This window comes from Salmo trutta, chromosome 7, assembly GCF_901001165.1.
Source record: "Salmo trutta chromosome 7, fSalTru1.1, whole genome shotgun sequence".
Classification (NCBI taxonomy): Eukaryota; Metazoa; Chordata; class Actinopteri; order Salmoniformes; family Salmonidae; genus Salmo; species Salmo trutta.
In genome coordinates, this window is record NC_042963.1 from 25,150,339 (window position 1) to 25,164,352 (window position 14,014).

General features: G+C 38.6%; 1 protein-coding gene across 12 annotated transcripts in view; it reads right to left on the minus strand.

Annotated features, from left to right (window-relative positions):
- The window catches only part of LOC115197173 (membrane-associated guanylate kinase, WW and PDZ domain-containing protein 2), a 268,454-nt gene that overhangs the window by 49,383 nt on the left and 205,057 nt on the right, over nt 1-14,014 (minus strand). For all 12 annotated transcript variants that reach the window (XM_029758463.1, XM_029758461.1, XM_029758462.1 and 9 more), the window contains exon 11: nt 8,967-8,998. In XM_029758463.1, coding sequence (XP_029614323.1) covers nt 8,967-8,998 — 32 coding nt within the window. The remainder of the gene's footprint in view (nt 1-8,966; nt 8,999-14,014) is intronic.

Genomic DNA, 14,014 nt, shown 5'->3' on the forward strand with positions numbered 1-14,014 from the left:
TAAAGCCTTTTTGAAATCGGACAGTGTGGTTAGATTAACGAGAGTCTTGTCTTTAAAATGGTGTAAAATAGTCATATGTTTGAGAAATTGAAGTAATAGCATTTCTAAGGTATTTGAATAACGCGCCACGGGATTCGACTGGCTGTAAAAAAGACACGCTACGGTTTGCAACTGCACATGGGGACAAAGATCGTACTTTTTGGAGAAATGTCCTCTGGTGTGATAAAATAAAAATAGAACTGTTTGGCCATAATGTCCATTGTTATGTTTGGAGGAAAAAAGGGGATAATTGCAAGCCGAAGAACACCATCCCAACCGTGAAGCACAGGGGTGACAGCATCATGTTGTGGGGGTGATTTGCTGCCGGAGGGACTGGTGCACTTCACAAAATAGATGGCATCATGAGGAAAGGAAAATGATGTGGATATATTGAAGCAACATCTCAAGATATCAGTCAAGAAGTTAAAACTTGGTCGCAAATGAGTCTTCCAAATGGATAATGACCTCAAACATACTTCCAAAGTTGTGGAAAAATGGCTTAACCTCTCTGGGGTATGTGGGACGCTAGCGTTCCAACCGTGGGACACACTATTCAACAGCCAGTGAAATAGCAGGGTGGCAAATTCAAAACAACAAAAATCTCATAATTCAAATTTCTCAAACATACAACTATTACATCCCATTTTAAAGATACACTTCTCGTTAACCTCTCTAGGGTATGTGGGACGAAATCGTCCCACCTACTCAATAGCCAGTGGAATCCCGTGGCGCGATATTCAAATACCTTAGAAATGCTATTACTTCAATTTCTCAAACATATGACTATTTTACACCAGACAAGACTCTCGTTAACCTGTTAGGGTATAAGGGGCAGTATTTTCACGGCTGGATAAAAAAATGTACCCGATTTAATCTGGTTACTAATCCTACCCAGTAACTACAATATGCATATACTTATTATATATGGATAGAAACAACCCTAAAGTTTCAAAAACTGTTTGAATGGTGTCTGTGAGTATAACAGAACTCATTTGGCAGGCAAAACCCTGAGACAGATTCTGACAGGAAGTGGATACCTGATGTGTTGAATTGACTTTAAGCCTATACCATTGAAAAACAAAGGGGCTGAGGAATGTATTGCTTCCACAAGATGTCCCCAGCCTTTACAAAGTGTTTTGAGTCTTCCACAGTGAGATCTGACCGAAGAAGAGCCTTGGAACGGTGATGGCCCATTAGACACCTGGCGTGCGAGTTGATGGTGGGTACTCTCATTCCGAAACGTTTTAAAAGAGAACCCAATGGTCCGCCTTGAATTTTATTCATGTTCTGGTTTAAAAAGGCCCTAATGATTTATGCGATACAACGTTTGACATGTTTGAACGAACGTAAATATATTTTTTCCGTTCTTGAAGTGAAGTGAAGTCCGGCTGGCTTAGATCATGTGCTACAACACGGAGGTTTTTGGACATAAATGATGAGCTTTTTTGAACAAAACTACATTCGTTATGGACCTGGGATTCTTTGGAAGTGACATCTGATGAAGAGAATCAAAGGTAATGGATTATTTACATAGTATTTTCGATTTTAGATCTCTCCAACATGGCGGTTAGTCTGTATCGCAATGCGTATTTTTCTGGGCGCAGTGCTCAGATTATTGCAAAGTGTGATTTCCCAGGAAGGTTAATTTTAAATCTGGCAAGTCCATTGCGTTCAAGAGATGTAAATCTATAATTCTTTGAATGACAATATAATATTTTACCAATGTTTTCTAATATTAATTAATTATTTTGTTGTGATGACTTGACTGCCGGTATTGGAGGGAAACGATTTCCTGAACATCAACGCCATAGTAAAACACTGTTTTAAAATATAAATATGAACTTGATAGAACTAAAAATGCATGCATTGTCTAACATAATGTCCTAGGAGTGTCATCTGATGGAGATTGTAAAAGGTTAGTGCATAATTTTAGCTGATTTTATGGTTTTGGTGACGCCTGTCTTTGAATTGACAATACAATACACACAGCTATTGTCAATGTACTCTCCTAACATAACCTAACTTTATGCTTTCGCCGTAAAACCTTTTTGAAATCGGACAACGTGGTTAGATTAAGGAGATGTTTATCTTTCAAAGGGTGTAAGTTAGTTGTATGTTTGAGAAATTTGAATTTTGACATTTATTTGGTTTCAAATTTGCCGCTCTTGAAATGCACCTGCTGTTGATAGGGTGCGCCACAGGTGGCACGCTAACGTCCCACATAGCCCCAAGAAGTTAATTTAACCACGCTGTGCGATTTCAAAAAGGCTTTACAACGAAAGCAAAACATTAGATTTTGTCAGCAGAGTACCCAGCCAGAAATAATCAGACACCCATTTTTCAAGCTAGCATATAATGTCACAAAAACCCAAAACCACAGCTAAATGCAGCACTAACCTTTGATGATCTTCATCAGATGACACTCCTAGGACATTATGTTATACAATACATGCATGTTTTGTTCAATCAAGTTCATATTTATATCAAAAACCAGCTTTTTACATTAGCATGTGACGTTCAGAACTAGCATACCCACCGCAAACGTCCGGTGAATTTACTAAATTACTCACGATAAACGTTCACAAAAAACATAACAATTATTTTAAGAATTATAGATACAGAACTCCTTTATGCAATCGCGGTGTCAGATTTTAAAATAACTTTTCGGCAAAAGCACATTTTGCAATATTCTGAGTAGATTGCTCGCCATCACAGGCTAGCTATTTTGACACCCACCAAGTTTGGCACTCACCAAACTCAGATTTACTATAAGAAAAATCTGTTCTTTGTCAGAATGCACTCCCAGGACTTCTACTTCATCCACAAATGTTGTTTTGGTTCAAAATAATCCATAGTTATGTTCAAATTTCCTCTGTTTTGTTCTTGCGTTCTAGACACTATCCGAACGGTGACGCGCAGATGCGTATCGTGACAAAACATTTCAAAATATTCCATTACTGTACTTCGAAGCATGTCAAACGCTGTTTAAAATCAATTTTTATGCGATTTTTCTCGTGAAAAAGCGATAATAGTCCGACCCGGGAGACATCCTTTCCGTTCAAAGACTCAAAATCTAAAATGGACTCTTCATGTGCATGCGCACTCCCGTCTCATTGTTCTCAGATCGACCACTTACCAAATGCGCTACTGTTTTTCAGCCTGGGACTGCAAAGTCATCATTCAACGTTCTGGCGCCTTCTGAGAGCCTACGCGAGCCTCAGAAAGTGTCACGTAACAGCAGAGATCCTTTGTTTTCAATAAAGAGAGTGTAGAAGGCCAAGAAATGGTCGAAGAGGGCACTTCCTGTACAGAATGTTCTCAGGTTTTTGCCTGCCAAATGAGTTCTGTTATACTCACAGACACCATTCAAACAGTTTTAGAAACTTTAGGGTGTTTTCTATCCAAATCAAACAATTATATGCATATTCTCATTTCTGGGCAGTAGTAATAACCAGATTAAATCGGGTACGTTTTTTATCCAGGTGTGAAAATACTGCCCCCTACCCTAGAGAGGTTAATCCAACCACATTGTCCTATTTCAAAAAGGCTTTACGGCGAAAGCATAACATTAGATTATGTTAGGACAGCTCCGAGACAAGAAAAACCACACAGCCATTTTCCAAGTAACAAAAAGCAGAAATACAGCTAAAATGAATCACTAACCTTTGATGATCTTCATCAGATGGCACTCATAGGACTTCATGTTACACAATACATGTATGTTTTGCTCGATAAAGTTCATATTTATATTAAAAAAAAACATTTTACATTGGCGTGTAATGTTCAGAACGGTTTAGCCTCCCAAAACTTCCGATGAATCGGCACATCAATTTACAGAAATACTCATCATAAACATTGATAAAATATTCAACAGTTATTGAAAGAATTATAGAAACACTTCTCCTTAATGCAACCACTGTGTCAGATTTCAAAAAAGCTTTACGGCGAAAGCAAATTTTGCAATAATCTGAGTACAGTGCTCAGATATCAAAACAAGCCATTCAGATACCCGCCATTTTGGAGTCAACAGAAATTACAAAAATGATATTACAAATATTCACTTACCTTTGATGATCTTCATCAGAATGCCCCCCCAGGAATCCCAGTTCCACAATAAATGTTTGTTTTGTTCGATAAAGTCCATTATTTATTTCCAAATACCTCCTTTTTGTTCACGCGTTTAGTCCACTACTTCAAATGCAGGAAGCGTGCGCAAAATGTCACAACAAAAAGTTATATTTACGTTCATAGAAACATGTCAAATGATGTATAGCATCAATCTTTAGGATGTTTTTATCATAAATCTTCAGTAATGTACCAACCAGACAATTCCAATGTCTTCAAAAAAGAAAAGGAACACAGCTTACTCTCACGGGAACACACGCCACTGAGCTCATGTCATTTTCTCACTCATCTACTTCCAGGAGCTCTTGTTCTCTCCCTATTCACAGTAGAAGCATGAAACAATGTTCTAAAGACTATTGACATCTAGTGGAAGCCTTAGGAAGTGCAATATGACACCACAGACAATGTGTATTAGATAGGCATTCACTTGAAAAACTACAAACCTCATATTTCCACACTTCCTGGTTGGATTTTTTCTCAGGGTTTTGCCGGCCTTATGAGTTCTGTTATACTCACAGACATCATTCAAACAGTTTTAGAAACTTCAGAGGGTTTTCTATCCAAATCTACTAATAATCTGCATATCCGGCCTTCAGAGCCTGAGTAGCAGGCAGTATACTATGGGCACACCTTTCATCCAGACGTCAAAATACTGCCCCTTACCCTAGAGAAGGTAAGGACAACAAAGTCAAGGTATTGGAGTGGCCATCACAAAGCCATGACCTCAATCCTGTAGAAATGTGTGGGCAGAACTGAAAAGCATGTGCAAGCTTGTGGAAGGCTACCCAAAATGTTTGACCCAAGTTAAACAATTTAAAGGCAATCCTACGAAATACTAATTGACTGCATGTAAACTTCTGACCCACTGGGAATGTGATGAAAGAAATAAAAGCTGAAATATATAATTCTCTCTACAGTTATTCTGACATTTCGCATTCTTAAAATAAAGTGAGGATCCTAACTGACCTAAGACAGGCAATCTTCACTAGGATTAAATGTCAGGAATTGTGAAAAATTGAGTTTAACCTCTACGGGCTAGGGGGCAGCATTGAGAATTTTGGAAAAAATATATGCCCATTTTTAACTGCCTCCTACACCAACTCAGAAGCTAGAATATGCATATTATTGTTCAGGTTTGGATAGAAAACACCCTAAAGTTTCTAAAACTGTTTGAATGGTGTCTGTGAGTATAACAGAACTCCTATGGCAGGCAAAAACCTGACAAGGTTTCATGCAGGAAGTGGCCTGTCTGACAAGGAGTCGTTCTTCTTGTCTCTGTTTATTGAAGAGTAAGGATCTTAGCTGTAACGTGACAATTCCTAGGGCTCCAATAGGCTCTCAGAACCCGGGAAAAACCTGAACGATGACGAGGCAGCCTCAGGCTGAAACACATTATCTCCTTTTCCAAGTGTCGCATCAGAGGACCATTGAATTAGGCGTGTGCGCGATTTGACCCCGTGGAGTATTTTCATTCGGCTGTTTAGCTAATTGCAGATTCCCTGTCTGAATATTATCGCTTTTCTACGAGATAAATGGCATAAAAATTGATTTTAAACAGTGGTTGACATGCTTCGAAGTACGGTAATGGAATATTTAGAAATATTTAGAATATTTAGAAATAGCATTCTGATAGTGTCTAGAACGCACGAACAAAACGCCGCTGTTTGGATATAACGATGGATTATTTGGGACCAAACCTACATTTGTTATTGAAGTAGAAGTCCTGGGAGTGCATTCTGACGAAGAACAGGAAAGGTAAGACCATTTTTCTTATAGGAAATATGATTTTGATGAAGGCTAAACTTGCCGGGTGTCTAAATAGCTAGCCCGTGATGGCTGGGCTATGTACTTAGAATATTGCAAAATGTGTTTCATCCGAAAAGCTATTTTAAAATCGGACATATCGAGTGCATAGAGGAGTAATGTATCTATAATTCTTAAAATAATTGTTATGCTTTTTGTGAACGTTTATCTTGAGTAATTTAGCAAATTGTTAGTAAATTCCTCGGAAGTTTGCGGGGGGTATGCTTTTTCTGAACGTCACATGCTAATGTAAAAAGCTGGTTTTTGATATAAATATGAACTTGATTGAACAGACATGCATGTATTGTATAACATAATGTCCTAGGTGTGTCATCTGATGAAGATCATAAAAGGTTAGTGCTGCATTTAGCTGTGGTTTAGGTTTTTGTGACATTATATGCTAGCTTGAAAAATGGGTGTCTGATTATTTCTGGCTGGGTACTCTGCTGACATAATCTAATGTTTTGCTTTCGTTGTAAAGCCTTTTTGAAATCGGACAGTGTGGTTAGATTAACGAGAGTCTTGTCTTTAAATAGCTGTAAAATAGTCATATGTTTGAGAAATTGAAGTAATAGCATTTCAAACGTTTTAAAAATCGCGCCACAGGATGACACTAGCTGTTACGTAGGTGGGACGAATTCGTCCCGCCGGTCCCATAGAGGTTAAATTTATTTGGCTAAGATGTATGTAAACTTCGGACTTCAACTGTACATTTGATTGATTGATTGACTGTAAATCTCAGTAAGACAAAAATAATTGTGTTCCAAAAAATCTCCAGTTGCCAGAACCACAAATTCGAGACACCGTTGCCCTAGAGCACACAAAAAACTATACATACCTCGGACTAAACATCAGCGCCACAGGTAACTTCCACAAAGCTGTGAACGATCTGAGACACAAGGCAAGAAGGGCCTTCTATGCCATCAAAAGGAACATATAATTCAATATACCAATAAGAATCAGTTATAGAACCCATTGCCCTGGTACACCCTATCAACAGCAGGTGAAATATCAAGGGCGCCAATTTTGAAAACAATTAAATGTCATAATTCAAATTTCTCAAACATACAACTATCTTACACCCTTTGAAAGATAAACACCTCCTTAATCTAACCACGTTGTCCGATTTCAAAAAGGCTTTACGGCGAAAGCATAAAGTTAGATTATGTTAGGACAGTACATTGAAAATAGCTGTGTGTAATGTTTTGTCAATGCAAAGACAGGCGTCACCAAAAGCAGAAAACCAGCTAAAATTATGCACTAACCTTTGACAATCTTCATCAGATGACACTCCTAGGACATTATGTTAGACAATACATGCATTTTTTGTTCTATCAAGTTCATATTTATATCCAAAAACAGCATTTTACAATGGCGTTGATGTTGAGAAAATATTTTCCCTCCAATACCGCCAGTCAATCAGCACAACAAATTAAATAATTACTATTCGAAACCATTGGTAAAATATTATATTGTCATTCAAAGAATTATAGATTAACATCTCGTGAACGCAACCACATTGCCAGATTTAAAAAATAACATTTTCCTGGGAAATCACACTTTGCAATAAACGAGGTGCTGTGCTCAGAAAAAAAAGCTTGGCGATACAGACTAGGCGCCATGTTGGAGAGATCTAAAATCAAAAATACTATGTAAATATTCCCTTACCTTTGATTATCTTCATCAGAAGGGACTTCCAGGAATCCCAGGTCCATAACAATTGTAGTTTTGTTCGAAAAAGCTCATAATTTATGTCCAAAAAGATCTGTGTTGTTAGCGCGTCCTGTAGGCTACTCAAAAACATGAACGTCGCCCGCTGGACTTGTCTTCACCAAAGAGGGAAAAAATATATTTACGTTTGTTCAAACATGTCAAACGTTGTATAGCATAAATCATTAGGGCCTTTTTCAATCAGAACTTCAATAATATTCAAGGCAGACGATTGCATTCTCTTTTAAAACGTATTGGAACGAGAGTACCCAAACATGCACTCGCGCGCCAGAGTAGTATAGGCCATCCGCTTATGACCAACTTTCCAAGCCTCTCTTTGGGTCAGTTTTCACCGGAGAAGACTCAAACCACTTTGTAAATACTGTTGACATCTAGTGGATGGCGTAGGAAGTGCTCAATGATTAATAAGTCCCTGTGTGTTTCAATGGCATCGGCTTAAAAGTAATTCAACACATCAGATATCCACTTCCTGTTAGAATCTGTCTCAGGGTTTTGACTGCCACATGAGTTCTGTTATACTTACAGACACCATTCAAACAGTTTTAGAAAATTCAGAGTGTTTTCTATCCAAATATGTTAATAATATGCATATCCTAGCTTCTGAGTTGGTGTAGGAGGCAGTTAAAAATGGGCACATATTATTTTCAAAATTCTCAATACTCCCCCCTAGCCCCAAGAGGTTTTAAGGAAAGCTTTGACTATGCACACTGCCCACAAAATGAGATGGAAACTGAGCTACACTTCCTAACCTCCTGCCAAGTGTATGTCCATATTAGAGACACATATTTCCTTCAGATATTTCTCAGATAGGTGACCCACAAACCCAATTTTGATAAACTCCCATATCTATTGGTTGAAACACCACAGTGTGCCATCACAGCAGCAAGATTTGTGACCTGTTGCCACAAGAAAAGGGCAACCAGTGAAGAAAACCATTGCAAATACAACCCATATTTACGTTTAAATAGTTTCCCTTTTGTACTTTAACTATTTGCGAATAATAAAACATTTGGAATGTTTTTATTATTTTGGAACTTTTGTATTGTTTATTTAACTTTTGTTTTTTATCTATTTCACTTGCTTTGGCAATGCAAACACATGTTTCCCATGCCAATAAAGCCCTTAAATTGAATTGAATTGAATTGAGAGAGAGAGAGACAGGGGGATAGAGATAGAGACATAGAGAGAGAGACAGAGAGAGAGAGAGAGAGAGAGACAGAGACAGAGAAAGAGAGAGACACACACACACACAAATAGGGGTGTTTTACCTGTTTGGAGGTCTTCCATGGAGAGAGGTGACCTGCAGAGAAACAAACAGCAAATGCTAGTCCTTTGAGCAGACAGAGAAACATAACTGTATGATAGGTTATCTTATCATTACAATGGCAGAAGTAAAGAACAGTAGGGAAACTTTGTACAAGAGTCGGTACCAAACAAATATTCAATATCACAGTTACTCTTGGAATCCATACATCGTAGTCTATTACATATAGCACTAGCGGTACCCCGCCCTAAATGGGTGATAAAAAATTTAATTCAATGCAATTTACCCCTCCTGCAAATCAAAAAGGTGTTTATCTGTTCAGCTTTTTGGTCTCTGAATATTCTCTACCTCAGATATTCTCTACCTATATATGTTATCCATATATATGGCCTATTAAAAAACATAACATTTTGGTAGCTTAACTACAGACAGATTAGAGCCTTCTCTTTTCAGCAGTACACTTAGAAAAAAATGGTTCTTTGGGTTTCTATATTTAAGCAATAAGGCACAAGGGGGTGTGGTATATTGGCAATATACCATGGCTAAGGGCTGTTCTTACGCATGACGCAACAGTAGTTTGGCCATATGTGACTCACCACCTGGATTAGGTTTTATGTAGCAACATTTGAATTTCTGTTTTTTACATTGGATAAAAGTAGAGACTCAGAGCTACAAAATGGTATATCATACACAGCATTTCAGGAAACAATATGAAAGTAATTCTGCTTTCTAGTAGATGTGATATATTATATCACATATACTACAGACCCCAGAGGTGCCTTATTGCTTTTATAAACTGATTATCAACTTAATTAGAACAGTACAAACATGTATTTTGTCATACCCATGGTATACAGTCTGATATACCACAGCTTTCAGCCAATCAGCACTTCTTTCGACCACCCAGTTTATAAAGAACCTTTTGGTTCTTTGAATGAGATAATCCTACCCAGTGAAGGCAAAGAACCTTGAGGGTTCTCTCCCTACCACAGAGTGTAATGTGGATTTCAGCAAACAACAGCTAACAAAAGCTAACCCAGTCACATCAAACTCTGAAATGACAGCTAACTCCCTTTTAATTAGTTTTAGCTGTTTGCATTGACATGTTTAAATATATATGAATGATGTTGCTGCATGATTTTGCCTGGATATGGCCAGCAGCATACCACTCTGCATCCCACTGCTGGCTTGCTTCTGAAGCTAAGCAGGGTTGGTCCTGGTCAGTCCCTGGATGGGAGACCAGATGCTACTGGAAGTGGTGTTGGAGGGCCAGTAGGAGGAACTCTTTCCTCTGGTCTAAAAAATATCCCAATGCCCCAGGGCAGTGATTGGGGACACTGCCCTGTGTAGGGTGCTTTTTCGGATGGGACGTTAAATCAATGCAGCCTACTCAATCACTTTTTATAGCTATGGTTCACAGGCATCCTGAGCTGTATACAGTGTTCCTCACGGAGTCCCTTGAATTCCTATCGGCCCTTGTATTCACGACAGATAATATTCACATTTTTTGTGACTTTAATATTCACATGGAAAAGTCCACAGACCCACTCCAAAAGGCTTTCAGGGCTATCATCAACTTTTGTCCAACATGTCTCCGGACCTAATTGCCAGTCAGACCCTGGATCTAGTTTGTCCTGTGGAAACAATATTGTGGTTCTAAATGTTTTTCCTCATAATCCTGAACTATCAGACCACCATTTTATTATGTTTGCAATCACAAAAAATAATCTGTTCAGACCCCAACCAAGAACCATCAAAAGCCGTGCTATAAATTCTCTGACAACCCAATGATTCCTAGATGCCCTTCCAGACTCCCTCCACCTACCCAAAGACATTGGAGTACAAAAATCGGTTAATCACCTAACTGAGGATGAAATGTAACCTTGTGTAATACCCTAGGTGCAGTCACACTCATACAAACAAAAATCATTTGTCACAAGAAACTAGCTCCCTGGTATACAGAATATACCTGAGCCCTGAAGCAAGCTTCCAGAAAATTTGAACGGAAATGGCGCTCCACCAAACTGGAAGTCTTCCGACGAGCTTGGAAAGACAGTACCATGCAATATCGAAGAGCCCTCACTGCTGCTCAATCATCCTATTTTTTCAACATAATTGAGGAGAATAAGAACAATCCAACATTTATTTTTTATACTGTCACAAAGCTAACTAAAAAGTAACATTCCCAAGAGAGGATGGCTTTCACTTCTGCAGTGATGAATTTATGAATTTCTTTGATGAAAAAATCATGATCATAAGAAAGCAAATTTCAGACTCCTCTTTGAATCTGCATATTTCCCCAAAACTCAGTTGTCCTGAGTCTGCACAGAACTGCCAGGACCTAGGATCAATGGAGACACTCAAGTTTTTTAATCTTGTATCTCTTGACACATTGATGGAAATTGTCATGGCCTCTAAACCTTCAAGCTGCATACTGGAGCCTATTCCAACTAAACTACTTAAAGAGCTACTTCCTGTGCTTGGCCCTCCTATGTTGAACATAATAAATGGCTCCCTATCCACCGGATGTGTAGCATACTCACTAAAAGTGGCAGTAATAAAGCCTCTCTTGAAAAAGCCTAACTATGACCCATATTTTTTTTTTTTTTAACTATCGGCTTATATCGAGGCTCCTATTCCTCAAATAAAAATGGAAAAAGCTGTTGCCTTTCCTGAAGACAAACAATGTATACGAAATGCTTCAGTCTGGTTTTAGACCCCATCATAGCACTGAGACCGCACTCATGAAGGTGGTAAATTACCTTTTAATGGAGTCAGACCAAGGCATCTGTCCTTGTGCTCCTAGACCTTAGTGTTGCTTTTGACACCATCGATCACCACATTCTTTTGGAGAGATTGGAAACCCTAATTGGTCTGCATGGACGAGTTCTTGCCTGGTTTAGATGTTATCAGTTGGAAAGGTATCAGTTTGTCTCTGTGGATGGTTTGTCATCTGACAAATCAATTGTAAGTTTCGGTGTTCCTCAAAGTTCAGTTTTAGGACCACTATTGTTTTCACTATATATTCTACCTCTTGGTGATGTCATTCAGAAACACAAGTTCAACTTTCACTGCTATGCAGATGACACACAGATATACATTTTGATGAAACATAGTGAAGCCCTGAAATTGCCTACCCTGGTAGCCTGTGTTCCAAACATAAGGAAGTGGATGGCAGCAAATGTTTTACTTGTAAACTCTGACAAAACAGAGATGCTAGTTCATGTTCCCAAGAAACAAAGAGATCTGCAGTTGCATGTGACAATTAATCTTGATGGTTGTACTGTCGTCTCAAATAAAACTGTGAAGGACTTGCGGTATTCTGGACCCTGGTCTCTCTTTTGACGAACATACCAAGAATATTTCATGGACAGCTTTTTTTACATCTTTGTAACTTTGTAAAAATCAGAACATTTGGTCAAAAAATTATGCAGAAAAGCTAATCCATGCTTTTGTCACTTTTAGATTAGACTACTGCAATGCTCTACTCTCCGGCTACCCAGATAAAGCACTAAATAAACTTCAGTTAGTGCTAAACACGGATGCTAGAATCTTCACGAGAACCCACAAATTTGATCATATTACTCCAGTGCGCTAGGGCTGATTTCAAAGTTTTACTGCTAACCTACAATGGTGTACATGGGCTTGCTCCTACCTATTGCTCTGATTTGGTCCTGTCGTACATACCTATACGTACGCTATGGTCACAAGATGCAGACCTCTCTATTGTCCCTAAGCAAACAGCTAGAGGCAGGGCATTCTCTTACAGAGCTCAATTTTTATGGAATGGTTTGCCAATCCACGTGAGAGACGCAGACTCGGTTTCGACCTTCAAGTCATCTTTTTAAAATTATTTGTTGTACTTTTACCCCCTTTTTCTCCCCAATTTCGTGATATCCAATTGGTAGTTACAGTCTTGTCGCATCGCTGCAACTCCCCTACATAGAGGTGAAGGTCGAGAGCTATGCGTCCTCTGAAACACAACCCTGCCATGCTGCCCTGCTTCTTGACACACTGCTCACTTAACCCGGAAGCCAGCTGCACCAATGGTATTTGGTATTTTATTAGGATCCCTATTAGCTGTTGCAAAAGCAGCAGCTCCTCTTCCTGTGGTCCACACAAAACATGAAACATGACATAATACAGAACATTAATAGAGAATAATATTTTTTTTAAAAGGCACTTTTAAAACTTTTAAAAGGCACTGGGGGACTGTGAAAAGACCCCTGGTGGCAGGTCTGGTGGGGTAAGCGTGTGTATCAGAGCTGTGTGTCAGAGTTGTGTGATCAATAACAATATAATTTCAACACTAACTTTACCAAATTCAAACTTGCAATGTTTTTCTTTCAATATTTGTTTTTTTATGCACGAATACGATGGCTCACTTTTCGTTTTTGGCATTTCTTGCCTAAGTTTGCCCACTTTGCCAATTAAGTAATCATTCAAATAATTGGCAACATCATATGGTTTTGTGATGAATAGCCATCTGATTCGATGAAAGATGGAGTTGAATGTGTTTCTGCCAATCATTTATTTTAAAGTACTCCAAAGTTTTTTTTCTTCATCATTCTTTATATCATTGTTCTTGGCTTCATAATACCGTTTCTTCTTTTTGTTGAGTTTAGTCACATAATTTCTCAATTTGCAGTAAGTCAGCCAGTCAGAATAGCCACACCTTTTGCCCCATCCCTTTCAACCAAGCAGTTGTTCAATTCCTCATTAATCCATGGAGCCTAACCTCTTGGGGCTATGTGGGACGCAAGCGTGCCACCCGTGGTGCACCCTATCAACAACAGGTGCATTTCAAGAGCGGCAAATTTGAAACCAAATAAATGTCAAAATTCAAATTTTTCAAACATACAACTATCTTACACCCTTTGAAAGATAAACATCTCCTTAATCTAACCACGTTGTCCGATTTCAAAAAGGCTTTACGGCGAAAGCATAAAGTTAGATTATGTTAGGAGAGTACATTGACAATAGCTGTGTGTAATGTTTTGTCAATTCAAAGACAGGCGTCACCAAAACCATAAAATCAGCTAAAATTATGCA